Source organism: Bos taurus, chromosome 13 (genome assembly GCF_002263795.3).
Source record: "Bos taurus isolate L1 Dominette 01449 registration number 42190680 breed Hereford chromosome 13, ARS-UCD2.0, whole genome shotgun sequence".
NCBI classification, from domain to species: Eukaryota; Metazoa; Chordata; class Mammalia; order Artiodactyla; family Bovidae; genus Bos; species Bos taurus.
In genome coordinates, this window is record NC_037340.1 from 29,212,151 (window position 1) to 29,235,382 (window position 23,232).

Here is a 23,232-nt window from a genome sequence, read left to right on the forward strand (position 1 = left end):
ACTACTGCAATCTAGTTGGGTTGTTTCCTAGAGAAATTATGAGAAATGCTCCATTATCTTTGAACAACAATCTTTGTGCAGATAAATACTTCTGAAGAACTCCTAGAAATCTAACTGTGCGTTCAAAGGATATGTGCATTTTAAAAAGCTTGATTGAGGTATAACTCACATACCATAAAAGTTACCCATTTTAAGTGAGTATTAGTATATTTATGTTTATATGGTTACTCGTATAGGTGAAGAGTTGTATGACTGTTACAATTTTAAATAATTTCTATCATCCCATCCCCAAAATCTCATGTCCATTTGCAATCATTTCCCATTCCTACCAATGGAACCACTATTTTGCTTTCTGTCCCTATAGTTTTATCTACTCTGAACATTGCATATAGATGTAAGTGTACACTATATCATCTTTTCTGTCAGCCACCTTTCACTTAGCAGAATGTTTTTGTTTGTTCATGTTGAAGCAGAGAAGGCAATGGCAACCCACTCCAGTACTCTCGCCTGGAAAATCCCATGGATGGAGGAGCCTGGTAGGCTGCAGTCCATGGGGTCGCTAGAGTCGGACAAGACTGATCGACTTCACTTTCACTCTTCACTTTCATGCATTGGAGAAGGAAATGGCAACCCACTCCAGTGTTCTTGCCTGGAGAATCCCAGGGATGGGGGAGCCTGGTGGGCTGCCGTCCATGGGACGAAGCGACTTAGCAGCAGCAGCAGCATGTTGAAGCATGTATCAGTACTTTGTTCCTTTTCATGGCTGAATAATATTTCATCACATGGATATACCACATTTTGCTTATCCATTCACCAGCTGATAGACAACTGGATTTGTTGGTCCACCCTGGAAATTATAGCACAAGAAGAGTGATCATCAGCAGTGGTCACACACAATAACCAAGTATAAAAGGAGCCATAAACATAGAAACAACAAATTTAAAAGGACCCAGTAGTACGTCCAAGACAATACCTAGCCAAATGTCTCAGAGGAAACACCACTTGATGACTTTAAATAGACAAAACCTCAATATGATTCTACTAATTATACAAGATATTGATAAGGCATACCAGACTCTGGCATTACCATCTTTCTGGGAGAATGGGAAGATGTTCCAAAACATCTCCAATTGATAATCAGACTGCATTTTCTCATGAGAAGAAAAAAAAGGAGAAATTATAATTGTGAGACTGTGAAGTTATCTTATAAGGTTTTATTTACCCTAAGACTTGGGAATAAAACACTTCATTTTTCATTGTATTAGTAAATGTAAGCTGGGTAGTAGTATTCTAATCCTTTTTTTTAGCTGGACTATAACATTTTAAATCTTATCAAACATATTTACACATTATCGACCAAGGGAGTTTTACAGAAACTAAAGCCTGAGGTGTTAATATTGACTAAAGTCAATACTGTGTTAATTGACCTCTGTTTTTTTTTTCAAATCTATGACCATACTGTAAGAACCACACAATGGTCTAATGAAATGGACCAATGGCCTCAAAACTGTCACCTTGGAAAACTGCCTAGTTATTCCAAAGATGTAGTTATTCCTCAAATTATTTTTGTAGCCCACCTTCTGCATTGGCCTTTGGAGCTCATGGTATAACCCTAGACATAGAAAATCTTCACTGCCCGGAGTAGATATAATTTTTTTTAAAACAGTCCAAAGATATTGGAGCTGGGTGAATGAGCTGAGTAGTAATTTGGGGATGAAAAATAAGGGCACAATTATAAAGTAATTTGACTCTCCAAGGCTATTACAAGCAATAGTATAATGTAATCATGTCTTCAGCTTCCCAAAGTGACTTCTCTGAGGATGAAATTAATTTAGCTGAATAAGCAAAATAATTCCATGGTCATACTTATGCCATACATGCTCACAAGCACTAAAACGTGGCCCTTCCAAAAATGTATCTCCCACTCTTCTACCAAGCTACTTAAAATGCAGAATACTCTGATCTGAAGAACTAACAGCTGCTGCTAAAATACCACATATTCTAAGTGTAACATAATATTTTAGCATGAATTTGCCTGACAGAATAGACTGCCAGCCTTGACTGACATAAGACAAGAGGACATAACTGATTTGGCGGGGAAGACCATCAGAGGGAAACCCCAGAACCACCTTCTAACCCTTGAATTGAACACAGCACCCCCAACATCCCTTCCAGACATCCACCTTAAATAGATCAGACAAAACACAGCTGTATGGTCCAAGCATGTGGTGATTTTTATTAAGAATAACTTTGGTTCTAAGAATTCCACCCTTAATTCTGTAATACTTTCCATTAAAAACAATTATACAAGAGCAAATACAAAAAATATTAAATTATGAAAACAAATCCATTAAGGCTCCCTTTATATATATTATATACACTCAAACAAGTGAACATTTTTCAGAGTAGAAGAATAAAGTCAACTGTGGTAGCTTAGAAAGCAACACTACCTTCCTACTTGGAGATTAGAAAACACTGAGCTATTTTAAGAAAACCATAGAGTGGAAAAATGGAGCCATTTTTGTCAAAAAGTGGCTCAAAGCCCAAAACTGCTCAGATGTCCGTGAGTCCTAGAGGTTTGGACTGTAGAGTATTGAAGTGTGGGGCAGCAGGGAGGGAGAGAATGATGCCTTTTTAAACTCAAGCTTATGAGCCGGGCTGACCTGGCAAATTCAAAAAGCTTTTCTATCTGTACATTCCACTGTTTAGCGAGGAAACTTAACTTGACACTATTTACAAGTCTTCTTTCAGCCAGACCTTGGACTACCAACCGCTACTACTTTTGCAGATTTGTGAGTGAGATTGAGAGGGAAATGCTTTTGGAATTTAGCTTTTCCCAGTGAAGCATGAATTCTAGGTAAGTTCTGGGAACAGAATTGGTTCTTCTGAAGAAGCCTGTCTGGGCCCTTGAAAATTTTATCAAGTGGCAGAATTGCTTCAAGGATACAGGATCTAAAGATCTTGCATATCCAGCTGGATTAAAGGCTATGAGCTAGTTTTGAATCTTCATTTTATAAATCGCATCACTATTTCGTATACACAGAGAAAGAACTCTAGTCAATGTGCAATCAGAAATGTACTTTCAAGATGCTTAGTTAACGCACTTTCTTCTTGCAAAAAGAAGGATGGGAAAAAATAGGTATCCTTCCATCCTTCCAAAGCAAATTACTATACAGCAACATTTTATCCTAAGCACCTCGTATTTTATTCATATAATACTTGCTGATGAAAGAAATGTTTCAGGTGTAGTCCACATGTTCTCTGACTAGCAGTACATTATCTCTGCATTTACTTTTGTCTTGTTCACATTAGGGATGAATAGAAGCCTAATGGCCAACCATGAAAACTGCAGAATTCCCAGAGAAAGCTAATTTCTACTAGGCTGATTAAGGATTCAAAAGCTTAGGATCCAGCTTTCTTTGATTCTTGAATTATAAGAAGAGCCTTCAATGTCGAACTTACTGGATAAGTAATTTCTACAGAGAACATACTGGATCCACACAGATTCTTCTAAACCACCCCAAGTAGAAATGCTTCCCCTGCCCATACTGATGACAGAGAATGGATTTTGCATTAAGAATCTGCTGTAAAGTTGGTAATTCGGGGTTCATGTGGAGGATAGTATGCCAGTTGGAGAGCACAGACTGAGTGTGCCCCATCCCCTCAGCTGTTCCTGAGAGATCAACAGTGGTCATAACATCATCCTTACCAACAGTATCACCATCACGAAGGTAGGGATGAGACAGTCTTCCTTCACAAGGAAAAAGGGCAAAGAGCTGGTGATCATTAGAGAATTTCAAAGCTTGGATTCAAATAATATTCAAAATGCATAAATGCTATAATTCTTCCAGAGACCAGTTCATATTCATTTCACATCAAAAAGCCCAAAGAACTCTTCCTTCCCAAGCTTCCGGTGGGAGCTTTCCCCATACTGTTCTCAGAAGAAACCAAAAGACTTGAACGCACTCCTTTGACACTGAAGTTGGGCTATTCGGACTAGTTTTATTTCTCGAAGGGCTGGGAGATTATTTCACATGAAAGGACTAAATGAGCAAGAAATTAAAAACAAAAATGAAACAAAAGCCCTAAGAGTTATCAAAGCAATACCCGGATTTGTAGGACATACCTTCCCTGAAGTAGAAGGTCACTGTGAAGCCTCAGAAAACCAGCAGGAATGAAAATAAGATCAAGATGGACATTTACAGAGTTTTGTTTCTAAATTTTGTTTCTGTAGTTTTACACCTCCTCATCCTATTTCTGAATCTTAATGTCAACAAAGGTAACAGCTGTGCTCAACATGAATATTCACATTCTCCAGCGTGAAGCCTAAACTGGGTGAGAGTGTAAATGAGACAAGAAAACGGAATTTACAAACGGTGGATGTAACAGATTCAATGCATTTCTGTGCAATCTAAATTATTGGATAGATAAGAAAGGAAGAACGAAAGGTGTCTCCTTTAGGTTTTGAAAGAGAAAAGGCTCTGTGCCCCACTAAACTTGGATTGAAAGAAAAACCAAGTAGTGCAACTCTCAAGAATTTATTCCAGTGTCCTCTTCCCTTGTTTCTTGCTGTTGTCTTTTAAAAGTCTTTGAACACAGGTCCACTATCCCACCTTAAGTGCTGGTCAACATCCTTTGTTTGGCGAATAGGAACTGCAACAGTCACAGACGACTCACCCACCCGGATGGGAGAAAAACCAAAATCAAACCCTTTTGAAAGTAACAGATCTCTGCTGGCTGGGATTCACTCCAGGGGCTTTGGCCCTGAGCTTAGGCGCTGGGGAGGCCCTGGCACAGGCCTTCTGTGTGCTGGGCTGGGTGCGTGGTCTCTGCAGCCTGGACCTACGACTCCTGGGTTTGCGCCACTTCCTGGCCTGTTCTTCTGAGATTGCCTTTAACCTTCACAAACTCTGGGGCATTTTCTTGCTCTTCTTGCAATTTCTGTTTCTCAAGTTCAAGCTAAACAGAATTCAGAAACAGGAGAATTATTTACCAAGTATTTACAAAGGGAGAGGCTTTCCAAAACACTGTTTTATCTTCCCAAAGGCCCTAATGACTTCGATTCCCAACAGAAGAAAACCTTCTCCTGTCTCCACTTTAAAATATATTTATGTTTTCATATATGTGGTGGGATCTAGGTCCTGGGGTAAGAATTCTGCACAGAAGCAGCAGCCCACTGGTTGTTGCTGAAACCCTGGGGGGTGACGAGAACTTGAAGATCAAGGTTAAGGATGAAAACAAGAGCTGAGGGAAACACACATATGTTGTGAGGGAAGCTGAACTTCACTCATGTGCTTGAGCTCCAGCACTGGGCTGTAAATTCAATGGTAGTCCCTGGCTTTGGCTGTGCCTCCCTGATCTCTTCTAGACCCTCAACAGAATCTTTCTCTTTATCTTGAATGTCTTTTAGTCCACCTGCAGACATCTGTCTCAGCTTTTCCTTTCACTGTATATAAACACTTATATCCGACATGCCTGGGAAATTCTGAACAAGGTAAGTCAGGGAAAGACAAGTACTGTATGATCTCTCTTATATGTAGAATCTAAAAACAGAGGGTAAAATGGGGACTAGCAGGGACTTAGGCTGGGGGAATGGGAAAGATGCGATTAAGGGTACACACTCGCAACTTTCAGAAAACTAAGATCATTGCATCCGGTCCCATCACTTCATGGGAAATAGATGGGGAAACAGTGGCTGACTTTATTTTTCTGGGCTCCAAAATCACTGCGGATGGTGATTGCAGCCATGAAATTAAAAGACGCTTGCTCCTTGGAAGGACCAACCTAGTTATGACCAACCTAGACAGCATATTAAAAAGCAGAGACATTACTTTGCCAACAAAGGTCCGTCTAGTCAAGGCTATGGTTTTTCCAGTGGTCATATATGGATGTGAGAGTTGGACTATTAAGAAAGTTGAATGCTGAAGAATTGATGCTTTTGAACTGTGGTGTTGGAGAAGACTCTTGAGAGTCCCTTGGACTCCAAGGAGATCCAACCAGTCCATCCTAAAGGAGATCAGTCCTAGGTGTTGATTGGAGGGACTGATGTTGAAGCTGAAACTCCAATACTTTGGCCACCTGATGCAAAGAGCTGACTCATTTGAAAAGACCCTGATGATGGGAGGGATTGGGGGCAGGAGGAGAAGGGGACAACAGAGGATGAGATGGTTGGATGGCATCACTGACACAATGGACATGGGTTTGGGTGGACTCCGGGAGTTGGTGATGGACAGGGAGGCCTGGCGTGCTGCGGTTCATGGGGTCACAAAGCGTCGGACACGACTGAGCAACTGAACTGAACTGAACTCCCAACTAGAAGATAAGTCCTGGAGACCTAATACATAGTCCAGGGGTTACAGGGAGCAAAGCAATTATAAACATGAACATTAAGAAACTAGAACGCTCCCTACCACTAGCTGCTGCTGCTGCTGCTGCTAAATCGCTTCAGTCCTGTCCGTGCGACCCAGTAGACGGCACCCCACCAGGCTCTGCCGTCCTTGAGATTCTCCAGGCAAGAACACTGGAGTGGGTTGCTGTTTCCTTCTCCAATGCATAAAAGTGAAAAGTGAAAGTGAAGTTGCTCAGTCGTGTCTGACTCTTAGCGACCCATGGACTGCAGACTACCAGACTCCTCCGTCCATGGGATTTTCCAGGCAAGAGTACTGGAGTGGGTTGCCCTTGCCTTCTCCGCCCCACCACTAGAAGAAAGGGTAATTATATGACAGAAGTGTGGGCTAACATTACAATGACAATTGTGATACAAATGTATAAAATCAATGTACTTTCCCTCAAACAATATTTTATGTCAAATATCTCAATAAAAAACCCCCACCTTTACCCCCAATCACCCTTACCTGCTCCAACTTCTGCTGCCGTTTTAATAGTTCTATTTCCAAGTCAGATTTCTTCTTTTGTGCTTCTTCTTCCTTCTGCTTTATTACTTGATCTCGTTTTCTCTTTTCCATCACTTTCTGCAGTTCTGGTTTATTCTGAGGGGCAAGACCCCTGCAAAAAAAGCATTAACAAATCACTTTGCTGAACACCTCAAACTAATGCAATACTGTACTTCAAAAAATTTTTAATTGAAAAAAAGTAAAAAAAAATTAAATTGAAAAAAATTTTAAAGCATTAACAAAATTTGTAATCTAATGGATACATTTTTCATGATCAGAAATTTAGGCATCAACCACAGAAGGCTCTAGTGACTTAGCATGACTGTGACGCCTACTACCAACTCACAGTCAGCACTGAGGAGCCTCAGAAATTCATAAGCATGAAAGAAAAGGGCAAGAGCATCTTTTTAAGAGTAAGCAAAAGCCACCGCTCAATAAAATCTGTACTGCATGCCAGATACTAGGCCATGCAAGGGAGGCTAGTGTCTGTGGTTTGTGGGGGGAGTTCAGGAATAGCACACTCATTCAGAGCGTGTGATGGTCACCTATACTGGAGAGGAAGTTGCCTCCACCCAGAATTCCAGGGGAAGTTTCCCAAGATGGAGCCCCTGACCCCAAGTATTAAATGCAGCCTGGAGAGAAGCTAGCAGAAAGCTCAACAAAATGGCCCGGAAACCTCCTCCAACCCTCGCTCTTTCAGACTTGGGAGAGGATTCTCACACATCCCAAGGCACACCCAAGGCTCCATCACTGCTGGGGTTGTGGCCACGGCAAATCCAGATCCCGACTCCCAGGCCAGTGCTCTGGAACCATTTCAGACACACAGTTCAACTGCTGACAATGCTTGGAAGTCAGGCTTCAGGGAGCGATGGATCAGGCTGCCAGCTCTTCATATGGGGCAAAACAAAACCCAAACTTAGGTCATTACCTGTCAGCTCTCATCTGAAAGGTTTGAGCCAGGTCAGGGGAAGGACATTCATTAACACTTTCATAGAAGGGATTTCTATACTAAAATCAGCTGGGATTTGCCCAGTCTCCATTTCTTCAGCCAGGGTTGTTGGCCAGGTTGTTCCTCAGGGTTTGGCCAGGTTGTTCCTCCAGTCTGGACTCCCCCATGCCCCGACCCTCTGTGCTGGCTTAGCTGCCCACCTCCTGTTCACTGTCCTCCCTCTCTTGAGCCAGGCTCCACTGCCCCCTAAAGTGTCTCAACTCTGTGTTCACACTGATGACAAAAACACAACAAATTACAGAACAGGAAGAGCATTATCAAGGTCAGACAGCCAAGGGGATAAGTGACAGTGCTATCACACTCGCACCCACGAGCACACACACAGCCACAACAGGAACTCGTGCTTGTCTGGGCTGCAGGAAACCAGCTCTGCTGGATCAGCCCAGGACCGCGGAGGCCCATGTGCCTCCCTACACACCTGCCGGCCTCAGTGATGATATCATCACTGAGGAGTCTGTGCACCGGGCCCATCAATCTCCGTGGCTGTTCTCCAAACTACTCCAATCAGCTAAGGCAACTAATCAACCAGCAGTCATCTGAATAACTTAAAGAATTTCCAAAACATGTTCTGGTTTTAAGAATCTCAACAACACCCTTGCTTCAATCTCTTTCAAGTTCACCCTATCATATTTTGCAAACTAATCATACTTGCAAACATCATACTTCCTCATCTATTGGAATTTTTAAAATTCTGGCATCTCTCCTCTCTACCTACTTTTAAAATCGCAATAAATGATTTTTTCAAAGCTGCTGTTTGTAAAGATGAGTATAATCCATCACTGAAGATAAAGGACACAAAATAACATGTATATCTTCCCTTTCCCCATTTTCATTAGCAGAACCTTTGGTTTAAAAAAAAAAAGAAAATACTAAATTCAGCCATATTTCCAGTGAAATAGAAGAGGCTATTTTGTGATTTAATTACAATTTGTTTCCCAGTTATTAAGATTGTATGAGGTGGAGAGAAGTATAGGCAGACTACTCCAGAAACCAAATCTTTACTCAGTGCAATAAAAAAGTTGCTTACGGTACTTTCCTCCTATAGACTTAGGTGTCACTGAGCACTGGAAAATCTGTTTGTAAATAATCTGAAAAAGACCCACTGAGCTTCATGACTATTAAAAACTCTCACTATGACACTTACAGAGTTAAGAGATTTAAATTATAGAATTAAGAACTTAGCTACCTGCACAATTTAAATTTCAAACTATAATTCACTGGAGAAATTAACCTCAACTGTTATTAAGTGCTTCTGGATTATGCAAAAGCTGTTGAACAAACTGATGTATGATGCATTAAGCTGGCACTCTACAGAAACATGTGAATGGGTTTAACTAATACACATATTCATTTTCTGTTCAAAGATTTTACCCAATAGTGCAGTAAGATAAAATATTTAGTAACACAAAACTCAGGAAAATGGTGCTTATATAATAAATGTCCTGCACTTAGAATAGTCAAGAAGTCATACAAATTGAATTAATATTTTATTAAGCAGCTCACTTAACTTTGTGCTAAATGGAAAAAGGCAAGCACTATCTATGTGATTCTCTGAGTCTAAAACTGGATCAGACTGCACAGAGAGCATACACAGGTAGAAATTAGTTTCTCTCAAGTTTCATAAAAATGACAGTATAAGCCTCTGCATGACAACATTGATTATCTTTAATCCATTCTGACATATACAATTAACAAGAACTTTCAACTGACAACTTGGTCTGGGGGCCATGGTACCACTCAAGACCAACAGTTATTCCCAAATTGCTTACTGTGACTTTTATAGTGGACCAAGTTGATTTTTTAAATTAGTAAGTCCTCTTTGAAAAAAACAATGTTTTTTAGGGCTTCCCTGGTGGCTCAGACGGTAAAGAATCTGCCTGCAATGCAGGAGACCTGGGTTCAATCCCTGGGTTGGGAAGACCCTCTGGAGAAGGAAATGGCAACCCACTCCAGTAATCTTGCCTGCGGAATCCCACGGACAGAGGAGGAGCCTGGTGGGCTACAGTCCGTGTGGTCACAAAGAGCTGGACATGACTTAGCAATTGACACTTTGAAAAAAAAAAAAAAAAGTTAGGTGACATATACATATTAGCAAAACAAGAAGTGAAAGCGCACCTCAACTCCCCCGGTCGACATCTACGGGGCACACCATTCGCATGGTGTTCTAGGTGAATGGTGGCTCTGAAAACTGTACAAGATAGAGGCCCTACACCCATAGACTGCTCCCCACTCCTGTGTGCATTTGTGCTCAGTTGTTCGATTGTGTCCAATTCTTTGTGACCCCTTGGACTGTAGTCCACCAGGATCCTCCGTCCATGGAATTTTCCAACCAACAATATGTTGCCATTTCCTCCTCCAAGGGATCTTCCCAACCCAGGGATGGAACCTGAGTCCCCTGCATTGGCAGGTGGATTCTTTACCACTGAGCCACCTGGGAAGCCCTCCCACTACTGCATCCACAGATAACTTCCCATCTAGTCTGTGCTCCCCTATACTACCTGTACCTTTATCAGAGCACAGAAGTGCCAAAATTTTGCCACACCTACAGTGAGACATTTAGGTGGTTTCCAGTTGTCCCTGATGGAACACAAGGAGGTGAGAGACTTCTTCGACCATTTATATCTGTCCTATCCAAGTATTTCTGTTGGCAACATTCTCAGAAGCAGAACTGCTGGCTAAGCATCTGCATATTCTGGATTTGGATGTGGATGGCCAAATCACTTTCCAACTAGGCTGCAACAATTTATATTCCCACCGTCACCAATGAAAATGTACAGACAACTTTTAAAGGTCCCTTTCACTTTTCATAGAAACCACTGAACACATCTGGGGCCGAGTGGACCGCCCCACCTCCACGGCGGCCACACTTAAACCTGTGACAAGGAAACCATCATGCGGGTCAGCACCGGGCAGAGGCAGGTCTGGCACAAACCCTAACACAACACACTCCCTTCCCCTGCCTACCCAGCCAAGCCTCTTGGCCTAATATTTTCCTTTATGGGGGAGGAGGAGGGTTGCCTTTGGTTCTCCAGCCCTTGATCTTGAATCTTGGAATCTTCCGGTTTGGTCGGCCGACATCTACATTGTTGACTGAGCCCTTTCTACCTGCATGGATTCAAATGCAAATATTTCTACCTCAACTTCCCTTATTTTCTTTTCATGTTGCACAACAATAAGCATTTATTGAGGAACTAATTGTTTGTCTAGCAAAGCACGCCGACTGCAGAAGGTCCTGGAAACTGCTGACTGAAAGGTGCAAGCCAAAGATCCAATGATAGGGATGCAGGGTAGCTGGGTATTCTATATTTGTCCCAAAGGACTCTTTTTAGAAGGGCTTCCCTGATGGCTCAGTGGTAAAGAACCCACCTGTCAATGCAAGAGACATAAGAGATGCGGGTTCAATCCCTGGGTCGGGGAGATCCCCTGGAGGAGGGCATTGCCTGGAGTATCCCATGGACAGAGGAGCCTGGCAGGCTACAGTCCATAGCATGACCAAGAGTCAGACACGACTAAAGTGACTTTGTATGGATACTCTTTTTAGAGAAGGCAGATTCTCTCTAAATTATATCAGAAATAAGCACTCTTGAACACTGATCTTTCAAGTATCAAAAATAATGCCTCTTGCAATCTGCCATTTTATGGAAATAGCTAAAGACTCTGAGAACCCTAACACAAGGTCCTAATCGTCAGACCTAGTGGCATGACCAGATCAAAATATAAAGACTTTTTAGGGACTTCCCTGGTGGTCCAGTGGTTAAAATTTCATCTTCCAATGCAGAGGGTGCGGGTTCAATCACTAGTCAGAGAGCTATGATCCCACATGCCTCTCAGCCAAAAAAATCAAAACATAAAACAGAAGCAATATTGTAACAAATTCAATAAAGACTTTAAAAATGGTCCACATCAAAAACATCTTTTCAAAAAAAATTTAAAGACTTTTAGCCTGAAACTTAGGTGGGTCCAGAAGCTGGCAAACAGAAGAGCAGAATCCTTGAAGGAGTACGGGACACGGTTTGAGAACACCTATGAGCATGTGCTCTACCAAGCATGGACTCTGCTTTTGTCTTCTGATCTCTAGAAGGTGCTTCCAACAACTCTTTGAACTGCAACAGAGCTTTGAGCCAAATACGCAGCCACAAAGAGCAAAGGTTCCACAAAGCTTGTTCTGTGATCTCAGTTCTGTCTTCCTCTCCTATTCCTACCCCTTCTTCTCAGTTATATATTATTTTTAAAATTATTTATTTATTTTTCTGGGCTCCAAAATCACTGCAGATGGTGACTGCAGCCATGAAATTAAAAGACGCTTACTCCTTGGAAGGAAAGTTATGACCAACCTAGATAGCATATTCAAAAGCAGAGACATTACTTTGCCAACAAAGGTTCGTCTAGTCAAGGCTATGCTTTTTCCTGTGGTCATGTATGGATGTGAGAGTTGGACTGTGAAGAAGGCTGAGGGCCGAAGAATTGATGCTTTTAAACTGTAGCGTTGGAGAAGACTCTTGAGCGTCCCTTGGACTGCAAGGAGATCCAACCTGTCCATTCTGGAGGAGATCAGCCCTGGGATTTCTTTGGAAGGAATGATGCTAAAGCTGAAACTGCAGTACTTTGGCCACCTCATGCGAAGAGTTGACTCACTGGAAAAGACTCTGATGCTGGGAGGGATTGGGGGCAGGAGGAGAAGGGGATGACAGAGGATGAGATGGCTGGATGGCATCACAGACTCGATGGACATGAGTCTGAGTGAACTCCGGGAGTTGGTGATGGACAGGGAGGCCTGGCGTGCTGCGATTCATGGGGTTGCAAAGAGTCGGACATGACTGAGCGACTGATCTGATCTGATCTGATTTATTGGGCTGTGCCAAGTCTTAGTTGTGGCACTTGGGATCTTCAATCTTTGTTTGGGGGTTGCAGGATTTCAGTTGGGGCATACTAATTCCCTGACCAGGGATCAAACCCAGGACCCCTGCATTGGGAGTGAAGAGTTTTCACCACTGGAACACCCGGGAAGTCCCTCATTCATATTATTATTAAATTTGATTCATAGCTGTCTTTAAAGATATATATAATTAAAGACATACATAATTCTATATTGATTTCAACCCTTTTTTATTCCAAAAAGCTACTGTGTCACCTTGAGAAGACTCTTTAGCCTGGTACCCTGAAGAACTTCCCTTCATTCACATATCAAATTAGAACAATTCCAAAACAACACACACTGGGTTTCTGAAAAAAAAATCATTGGATAAAATATGGGAAAGCCCTTTACAAGTTGCAGAAAAGTCAATAGAATTTCATTACGGTACAAACTAGTCAGCAAGTATGACAATCCTTTAACTGAATATATACATACTATCAGGGCTTCCCTGCTGGTTCAGATGGTAAAGAATCTGCCTGAAATGCATGAGACCCAGGTTTGATCCCTGGATTGGGAAGATCCCCTAGAGAAGGAAATGGTAACCCACGCTAGTATTCTTGCCTGAAGAATTCCATAGACAGAGAAGCCTGGCAGCCTATAATATAGTCCATGGGGTCACTAAGAGTCAGACATGACTGAGCAACTTTTATTCATTCATTCATACATACTATTGATATGATACTATTATTTGGTACTTAGAAATAAAAAGCCAAAGTTGTGAAAAAGCATGTGTATTAGAAGATGAATATAAGAGAAGAAACCACTTTATAAGTCTTTACTCTAAAACCAGCTGTATTTCTAATAAGAGGATTCTACCAAATTAAGATTTTACCTTTGAAAAAAACCTAAAGAAGTAGGATAAGATATACTCACTTGATTTTGCAACTTTTATTTTATTTTTTTAAATACACTTCTACAACCAGATCAGAACTCTTCAGAGAAAAACAGGAAAAGGCAATAGGGATTTTTAAGATGCTGCGGCAGGGTAAGTAGAAAGATGGGTGGTGCTTACTGAGCACGTCTTACATAGGTCAGGTATTTTAGTAGATGTTTATGCACATTCTCCTTCATTTTCATCTTTATAAGAAAGATTATTTTTATCCCTCACTTAATAGATGAAGAAACAGATCTCAGGAAGGAAGACTTTGTCCAAAATCATAGAAGGTTGGGAAGATCCCCTGGGGAAGGGAATGGCAACCCACGCTAGTATTCTTGCCTGGAGAATCCCATGGACAGAGGAGCCTGGCAAGCTGTCCATGGGGTCACAAAGAGTCAGACATGATGTAGCGACCAAACAACAAGTTAAATGTTGAACCGGATCCATACCATTTCTCCCTGACCTCAAAGCCCACGTGCTGTCTACACCTTGGTGCTCAAGAGAACATGAGCATTCTCTAAAAGCAGCTGAGCTGGGCCCAGCTAAGAGGTCAGCTGTGCAAACAAGAAGAGACAAGCACAGGAGAAAGGCCAACAGGAAGATGCTGCATCCTCACAGGATGTATCTACTGCAGGAAATCTGGAAACAGATTCACTGCAAAAACCAAACCAGTAATGTTCTACCTGTAGAGGTATGACCCAGGCTGCTACGTACATTTCTGCAGAATAGTCTAGAGCCTCTAATTCAAACAACGACTATGCTGCCAATTTTGGTTTACTTTTGCCTCTATTTCTGACATGGAGGCTTTTTGTAGATGTTACAGAAAAAACACAAAACCAACAGCAGTTTGAACTTATGTTTCTCAGAGATCAGCTAAGTGTCCTAGTGCTATTTGACAGACAAGGAAACTAAGATCCAAGACATAAAGACAGTCAGAAAATTTTTTGTTCAGAAAACCATTTAGCTACTCTCTTTTAGAGGATATTAAACTTTCCATCTTCCCAGCAAAATGCAGATGCGGTTTCTCAGGAACAGCTTCCAAATTCTCTGGCCTACTGAGGAACTTACATAGTCCTGTTTTACTTTGGGCATGATGATACCCATTTGGTTTTGTTGTTGTTTTAACTTTTATGTGATGAAGACAGGTAGAAGTTAAGCACTTATTCAAGAAGGATCAAACTCACATTCTGTTGAATAAGGGTTAACCCAGCAGCATACTGTCGTGTTGGGGACAGAAAGCAAAACACATCACCACTTCTGGAGGGAGAGACGTAATCGCAGAGAGTTCCCGGGACGGGAGTTAGGAGTTCTGGCCTAAGTATACTCAGACGGAGAATTACCAGAAGAATGCCCCCTCATATCCTTGTTAAAAGGTTTTATTTTTAATTAAGCCTTCCTTCCAAAACATTACCCCAGGCTTAGCTTTGTCTGCACATCTTTCAGTTCAGTGAGTAGTAGCCACCCTTTCACCAAGGCAGAGCAAACAGTGAGTGGTTGAGTGATCCAGTTTCACAATTCAGGTCAACAATTTTAGTCTGAAGACCCAAAAACAGTTCTAAATGAAGCTTAACAGATCTTAGAGAAAATAACATGTGTCTTACATACTCAGCTCTACTTTCTCAGCTCTCCTAGCCCAGTGATCTTGCTTAGAATCACTTAAAGAGCAGAGTACCAGCCATAAAAAAAAAAAATGAAATAATGCCATGTGCGACAAAATGGATGGGCCTAGAGACTATGATACAAGGCGACGTCAGAAAGAGAAAGACAAATACCATATGATATCACTTACTTGTGGAATCTAAAATACGACACAAATGAACTTATCTACGAAACAGGCTCACAGACACAGAAAACAGACTCATCGTTGCCAAGGAGGAGGAGAACAGGGGAGGGATGGATTGGGAGTTTGGGATTAGCAGACACAAACTATTATATACAGAATGGATGGACAACAGAGTCCTACTGTACAGGGAACTATATTCAATGTCCTGTGATAAACCATAATGGAAAAGAATATATATTTACATGTATAACTGAATTACTTTGCTGTTCACCAGAAAGTATCACAACATTGTAAATCAACTATATTTCAATAAAATAAAATTTTTAAAAATTTAAAAAGCAGAGTACACCAAACCCAACAATCAAAATTACATTATGACACAGATGGAACTAACAAATGGTTTACAAGGAAGACAGAAGGTAAACGTTTTACTCCTCTCCAAAAAACAAATAGTAATAATAAAAATGATTGTAATCATTTAAAATGCCCCCTAAAAACAAACAAATGAAAACACAAGAAAGGGGGTCCTTATCTATTGTTAAGTCAGATGTGGTTCTAGAGACTTCTCTCTGCCACTCTACAAATGCTGCTGCTGCTGCTAAGTCGCTTCAGTCATGTCGGACTCTGTGTGACCCCATAGACAGCAGCCCACTAGGCTCCCCAATCCCTGGGATTCTCCAGGCAAGAACACTGGAGTGGGTTGCCATTTCCTTCTCCAATGCATGAAAGTGAAAAGTCAAAGTGAAGTCGCTCAGTCATGTCTGACTCTTAGCGACCTCACGGACTGCAGCCTACCAGGCTCCTCCGTCCATGGGATTTTCCAGGCAAGAGTACTGGAATGGGGTGCCATTGTCTTCTCCCTACAAATGCTAAGGTTGGCATTATCTGGTTTTCACGTTTCCCCAAATATATGGGGAAACAATGTACTTCTCTTTGATGAAAGACATGCTCTTTTATCCTTAATCCAGCCTCTTGCGTACACATTCTAAAATATGTGTCCACCTGAGAAGGGGACTCAGGACCACAGAACCCTGAGTGATCCTGGGGGCAGCAGCTGAGCCTATAGACGGGTTTACATCATGGATGTTCTGACTCAAGGATTCGTGAAGGAATAAGGAAGCTTTCAACATGGTCAAGAAACAAATCTAGTTACCTCAAAAGTCCCCTAAGGAAAACTTTGCTCAAAAAGCCATCATACCTTTTCTGATTCATAAGAAGTTCTCTGTGAAGGTCTTGATGGTTCCGGGACGTCTTAACAGGATTGACTAGTTTCTGAGGCCTAATGAGTTCAGGATTGTCATCGTCTATATAGTCTGGCTCGGCCATGATGTTTCTCGGGATGAGATACTTGTCCTTGGGGTCAGAATCCTCCAGTGGGCTGTCTGAAACAGAACGATGAGAGTCATTGTGGTGTCGGTTCAGACGTCTGTCCGCCCAGAGCAGAGGCCTGGGACAGCCGAGCACATCCTCCAGGGGGCCTCCGCCACTTCACTGGAAATCCTCTGAAGCTCTGTCTTAGCCACGGGGGGCAGCGAGGAGCAGGAGGAGCCCACTTGATTCTGGGAGCAGACAACTAAAGCACAGGAGAGTCCCACAGCCAGACAGGTCCCCACCAGGCTCACCGTGAGCTTCAGGTCACACAGGTCCTGCCCACCACTGTGTCTGAATACCCGCTGAACCCACAATGAGCACCTGGGCACCAGACCCAGGTCCTTCACACTCCCTTCAGCCTCCAAATTAAGACGTTCTAAAAATGTACAGATCCCAGAGCCCACATAAGAGACCAGCAGCTCCCCAGGGGCAGATCAGCCTTCTTATCCTGCCAGGCTACTGGTCCCTGTCTCCTTCCCACTCCTGTGAGCACCCTGGAAACTTCATCCCGTTCATAGACTTTTGCATCTTTCCTCAAGTGGCACCTTCTCAGAGAGCCCTGACCTCCTCCTAACTGCCCTGCTTAAACCTGCAATCCCACCCCAGCCCTTCCCTACTTCCTCCAAATCACAGGTTGACTGACTAGTCACTGGCCACCTAGAGCAGATGCTCCTGAGGGCAAGGATTTCATCTGCATACACACCCCACCCCCCAGCTGCCAGAACAGTGCAGGCACAGAGGGAGGGACCAGACAGCAGAGCCCAGCTCTTCACACTCGTTGTCTAGAAGGAAGAGGAGGCTTCACTGGAGAACAGAACAGACCACCCAAAGTGGCTTATTTCTGGGCTTGGACTCTGTTATCAGTACGTGAAAGGAACACATGACGTGATGACCCCTGGGTCCTGTGTTCAATTTAAGTGCGTGTGTGTAGAGGCCCCTGGAGAGTGGGGCACATGTCTCCTTCCTTCGTCCCCTGCAGCCTCGATACACAGCAAGCACCATATGAAAACGTGTCATATTGTGTGAGAAGGAAGAGAAAAGGCATGGGGGCAAGAGCTGAGGGGACATGGCTGGCTGAGTGCAGGCTGAAACCCCGGTGGTCCACCTGGCAGGTATCCGATTGCTGCGGACCCCTAGGCATGTCTCTCAGCGCTTACCCAACCCTGCTCCCTCTCCCCAACATACATAAATCTTTCAAGATAACCAACACGTCATTTTATGCCTCCCTGTCCTGCAGGATGACTAAATTTTCCAAACCAAAAGTCAGAGGCAGGGCCTCACTACAGCAGAACATCTGATAGTGGGACTTCCCTGGAAAGTCCAGAGTACATGCGCGTTTATCTGGCAAGAGCCGTGCCCCCAGATGGAACAGGGATCTGAGAAGAGGGCAAGGGCAGGAGGGAGGATCCCATCTGAGCAGGCTCACACCCAGCACTGCCCCCTGTCCCCACCTCTCCAGGTGAGTCGAGAGTGGTCCCCCTCCCCTGCATCCTCAGAGCCCCAGCAGCACCATGCAGATGTATTTCCAGTACAAGAAGCATCCTTACACCTGGGAGGGCTTCCCCAGTGGCTCAGTGGTAAAGAGCCCGCCTACCATCACAGGAGACACGGGTTTAATCCCTGATCTGGGAAGATCACCTGGAGAAGGAAATGGCAACTCACTCCAGCATTCTTGTCTGCAGAATCCCATGGACAGGGGAGCCTGGCAGACTACGGTCCATGGGGCCATGGACATGACTGAGCGGCTGAGCACTCGTGCACACACACACCGTAACCATAGATATCTGTCTATTCTGTGAAAGAGCCAGAACCAGTTCATCTCCAGTTTTAAATCCGAGGGTCCAGCCAAGTGTCTGGCACATGGCAGAAGCTGAATAAATTTTGAACTTAATCAAATCTGTAATAAACAGAAAGAGGACAGAGCCTCTGTGAGCAAGCTCCTAGATGGAAGACAGGCTCCATCTTTATTTCTGCCCATGACCAAGGGAGGGTGTGTGTGTGTGTGTGTGTGTGTGTGTGTGTGTGTTTACACACGGGGCAGGGGTGCAGGGAGGAGAGACGTGGCTATGTGCTTCCATGGACGCTGGCATGGGGGTGGGGGAGTGGGGGTATAATCGAAAAGAATAAAGATGCAATCTCAAGTAGAATTTAGAAATAAGTAAAATGGGTCCAGAGGCCGGTAGCTACAAGTAGGAGTCTTGGGTCTCAAAGTCATCAGTGATGTTTCCTGAATCTCTGAACTGTCCTCAACAGCAGCCAACAATTTCCCAACAATTTAGATACAGCACCTGTGGGTACGTGATCACACCTGATCCCAGCGACGGTCCTATGAACAGAAGCACTAGAATCTTTATTCCACAGACAATAAACAGAGGAATAAAAGTTAAAATAACTTGCCTAAGCTAGTTTTGCCAATAGTGTAAATCTCAGACTTGAAAAAAATTGAAAATTAACACTCTCTGATCTTAAAACTCATGTTCTGTCTACCAAATTACAATGTTTCCTATTTTTAATAGAAAGATCTTTTGAAAATTAACATGAAATAAAGAGGAAAAAAACAAAGAATAAATTAAATCAACTAAAACAGAAAAACTGTAGCTGCATCATTTGTATATTTTAGGTATAAATGCATGGCCAAGCAATAATATACATGTCTCTAACAGATTGGGCTTCCCTCGTAGCTCAGTTGGTAAAGAATCTGCCTGCAGTGCAGGAGACCCGGGTTAGATTCCTGGGTTGGGAAGATCCCCTGGAGAAGGAAATGGCAACCCATTCCAGTATTCTTGCCTGGAGAATCCCATGGACAGAGGAGCCTGGCAGGCTACAGTCCATAGGGTTTCAAGATTCGGACACGACTTAGCAACTAAACCACCACCACCACCATCTAACAGATTAAACCAAATATTCCTTAAATGCTACCTGCATTGATTTTTTAAAGACAAGTATGTCTGTAGCCTCCCCCAAATGGAAACTCACAAACTGGGCCTGTGGTAAGTCAGTGATCCCATCACATCAGCCTGACTATTTGAACGGGCCCCTCAGAGAATGCACTCCTCGGTGGAAACTGGAGAAGTGGCAGACAGACCTGCAGGTAGTCTTGATTTTGTTTAAAAGCCAACCGCAGTTTCATCCTAGTTAATCAGTAGACAAGAAGGCAATGAGCTGCCATAAAAGGATTAGTCCCTTTGTCCTAAACCAAGGATAATCTCCCCGATCTCAAATCCAGATTCCTGCCTCCTGAGGTCAAGGTGTCAGCAGGGGAAGGGAGCCTGTAGACCTGGGGAGAAGAGTGTTCCAGACTTGGGGAATAAGGAGTCAGGAGCACGCCTGATGCATCTCAGGAAGGAGAGACGTGAGTAAAGGTAGGGATGGCGGGGGACCAGTGGGGGCACTGGAGAGGGGTGGGATTCGATGTGGGGACTTGAAGGCCAGTGCCAGGGCTCTGTCTTTTGCCCTGAGTGACAGCAAAGAGCCATTGAGGGCTCCGAGCAGGAAGTGACGAGCTCTGACTCATGTGTCTGGATGATTATTCTAGCCGAGTGTAGGACAGGCCCAGCACGGCCAAGGCAAGACTCCAGGAGGCAGCTGTCAGGGGACCCAGGTGAGAGGTGGGTGCAGCAGACCGGATCATTCATTTCAGCCCTTGGGAGTTCCTGAAGGACTGCACACCAGGAGTGAGACGCACAGAGGGGTCGAGGGTGCCTCCAAGGGCTCTGGCCTGAGCAACGAGGACAGAGCTGCCGTGGTGGAGGCCGTGAGCACAGCAGACGGGAGTGAGGTCAGGAGCTCCCTTTGGCACATGCTGGGTTGGAGATGTCCCTGGACACCCGGGTGATTGAGGGCAAGCAGCTGAGGCAGTGAGGGCCCAGACCCTGGGCGGCTCCTTCCTGGTCTTACTCAGTGACTGCCGGGGTCTCTCACTTCACCTCCCCGACACCCCCCAACCCTCCACTCCCACTATTCCCATGACAGCAGGCCACACAGATGCCCACTGCCCGTGGTTCCCAGAGGTCAGAGCCAGGGTACAGACACTGTCTTGGGCCTTGGTGCCAAGAGACAGATTGAGCTTCCTGTGCACACAGTGAACAGACTTCAGTTCTGAGCCTAGGGAACAAGTTCTAGCTTGGATTCTTCTTCACTTTCTCTTAAGACTGGGCGCCTGGGAAGCCTCTCTTTTCCCAATGGCCGAGAGGCCTAAGACAGGCTCGGCCTGTCTCCTGCTGGACAGAGGCAGACAGGCCACAGGTGGGCGGTGGCTGAGGGAGCTCTGCCCATAAACCAAGGCACACACTTCTTCCTTCTTCTCTCTCCCTGGTTTGTCCTTCATCCAAGTGGAGACAGGAAAGGGGGTCCCAGCCTGAGTCAAGTGTGCAGACCTCAAGCGAGACTGCAAACCAGGCTGAGGGGAACCCTGTGGTCGCAGACCACGCTGAGGTCTGGGAAAGGTTATGCATGAGAAGGAGGGTGGCCCTGAAAACTGTACACGATAGAGGCCCTGCACCCATGGACTGCGCCCCATTCCTGTGTGCATGCGTGCTCAGTCGCACGGTTGTGTCTGACTCTGCAACACCACGGACGGTAGCCCACCAGTCTCAAGACTCTTGTCTGTGGAGTTCTCCAGGCAAAAATACTGCAGTGAGTCGCCATTCTATTCTCCAAGGGATCTTCCCAACCCAGGAATCAAACCCAGGTCTCCCGCATTGCGAGCAAATTCTTTACAATCTGAGTTACCAGATACATTCCACTGAGTCAAAGACTAATCCTTAAATGAAGGAACAGAATCCAGGAAGAACCACCAGGAGAGGGAGCCCCGGAGCTGTCTGGAGTCTCAAGCAACGAGGGTTAAAGCCTAAAGGGCTCTGAGCAACCAGTAATCCACAGCCCAGAAGGAAAGAGGAGACAGAAAAACGTCTGGAAGTAAAGGCACTTTGAAATGTATATCAGTGTTGCTACATGAAATCTTCTTCCAGAAATTAACATGAAGACACTCTTGTCAGATACACGCCCCTGGACCAGTAACTGATTCATAAAGGGATTTTTTAAAAAACTATCAAGTCAGTGAAGGAAAATGAGGATCAGCTCAATAGAGGAGAAGCCCCCTTCATGTTCTCTCTGGTAACTATTTTTTTTTTAAGCTTTTTCTTCTTTTAAATGAGGGAGCCCATTAAATCTCTTTGCTGTTTGCTGGTTTGTTTATTTTAATGATAATAAAGCATTCTTTACAATCCCCTAGCTCACTGGGAAGTCTCCCTAGGTTCACTCAGCCCCTCCCCTCATGTAATCCACAGTTGATGGTAACTTTCAATGGTTCTAAAACCCATTCATGCTACCTACATTAAGACCCTTCTGCAAAATGTGAAAAGTCTATCACACGCACATGGGGTTCTGAATGGCTCCGACTACAGTGCAAGGCGTGTACCAAGGAGACAGGGCTGATGTTGAGAAACTCTGACGCTGTTTTGAGGTCGAGGGGATTTAGTGAAAGATTTCAAGCTGAGGAATAAAAACACAAATTTGCATTTTAGACAGATACTAACACTGTACACTGAAAATGTAACCTGATGAGAATTCTGCCTTTGGTTCCTGTGAATGAGCAAAATCATTACTAAACTCCACTGTCCCAGAAAAAGAAGGGAATTCCAGCCTTATAGATGCCCTCTTGAGTCCTTCTTTTCGTTTTTCCCCTTTTCAAAGGTTAACCCTGGGTCCAGGCCTCTGCTAGTCCCAGGTATTTTGTGTTGATTGCTTTTCAGAGGTGAATAACCACCCCACAGAAAAATTCCACAACTGGATGAATAAATGCTCACTGCATCTGGGTTTCCCATTAGACTATTCCTGGCTCCAGGAGTTCATTTTCATATTTCTACATCACAAAGATAATTTTATTATTTTTTTTCTAGGGCTTGTGGGATCTTAGTTCCCTGACCAGGGACTGAACCCAGATACTCATTAGTTCATAGTCCTAGCTCCTGGACCACCAGGGAATTCCCACAAAGATAAAAGTTAAAACTTAATCCTCGGAGATATTGCAGGTTTGGTTCTAGACCACAATAAACTGAGTATTCAAATAAAACAAGTCACCCAAATTTGGGGGTCTTCATTCATGGCTCAGATGGTAAAGAATCCACCTGCAATGCAGGAGACTTGGGTTCGATCCCTGGGTTGGGAAGATCCCCTGGAGAAGAGAAAAGCTACCCACTCCAGTATTCTGGCCTGGAGAATTCCATGGACTGTATAGCCCATGGGGTCACAAAGAGTCAGACACGACTGAGTGACTTTCACTTCACTTCACCTCAGTATATATAAAAGCTATATTTATACTATAAAACAATCCTCTGAGAGGAAAAAATAAAAATTTACAGATTATGCTAAGTTCCATGTTCA

The 23,232-nt window shown here is 43.8% G+C and overlaps 1 protein-coding gene across 3 annotated transcripts in view; it reads right to left on the reverse strand.

Moving 5' to 3' along the window:
- Nucleotides 1–2,211: 2,211 nt before the first annotated feature.
- Nucleotides 2,212–23,232, reverse strand: part of FAM107B (family with sequence similarity 107 member B) — a 78,197-nt gene continuing 57,176 nt past the window's right edge. For 2 of the 3 annotated variants that reach the window (XM_025000720.1, XM_015473996.3), the window contains exons 2-4: nt 16,676–16,859; nt 6,855–7,005; nt 2,212–4,959 (exon numbers count right to left, since the gene is read on the reverse strand). In XM_025000720.1, coding sequence (XP_024856488.1) covers nt 4,843–4,959; nt 6,855–7,005; nt 16,676–16,859 — 452 coding nt within the window. In that variant the 3' untranslated portion in view covers nt 2,212–4,842. 3 annotated transcript variants of the gene reach the window in all.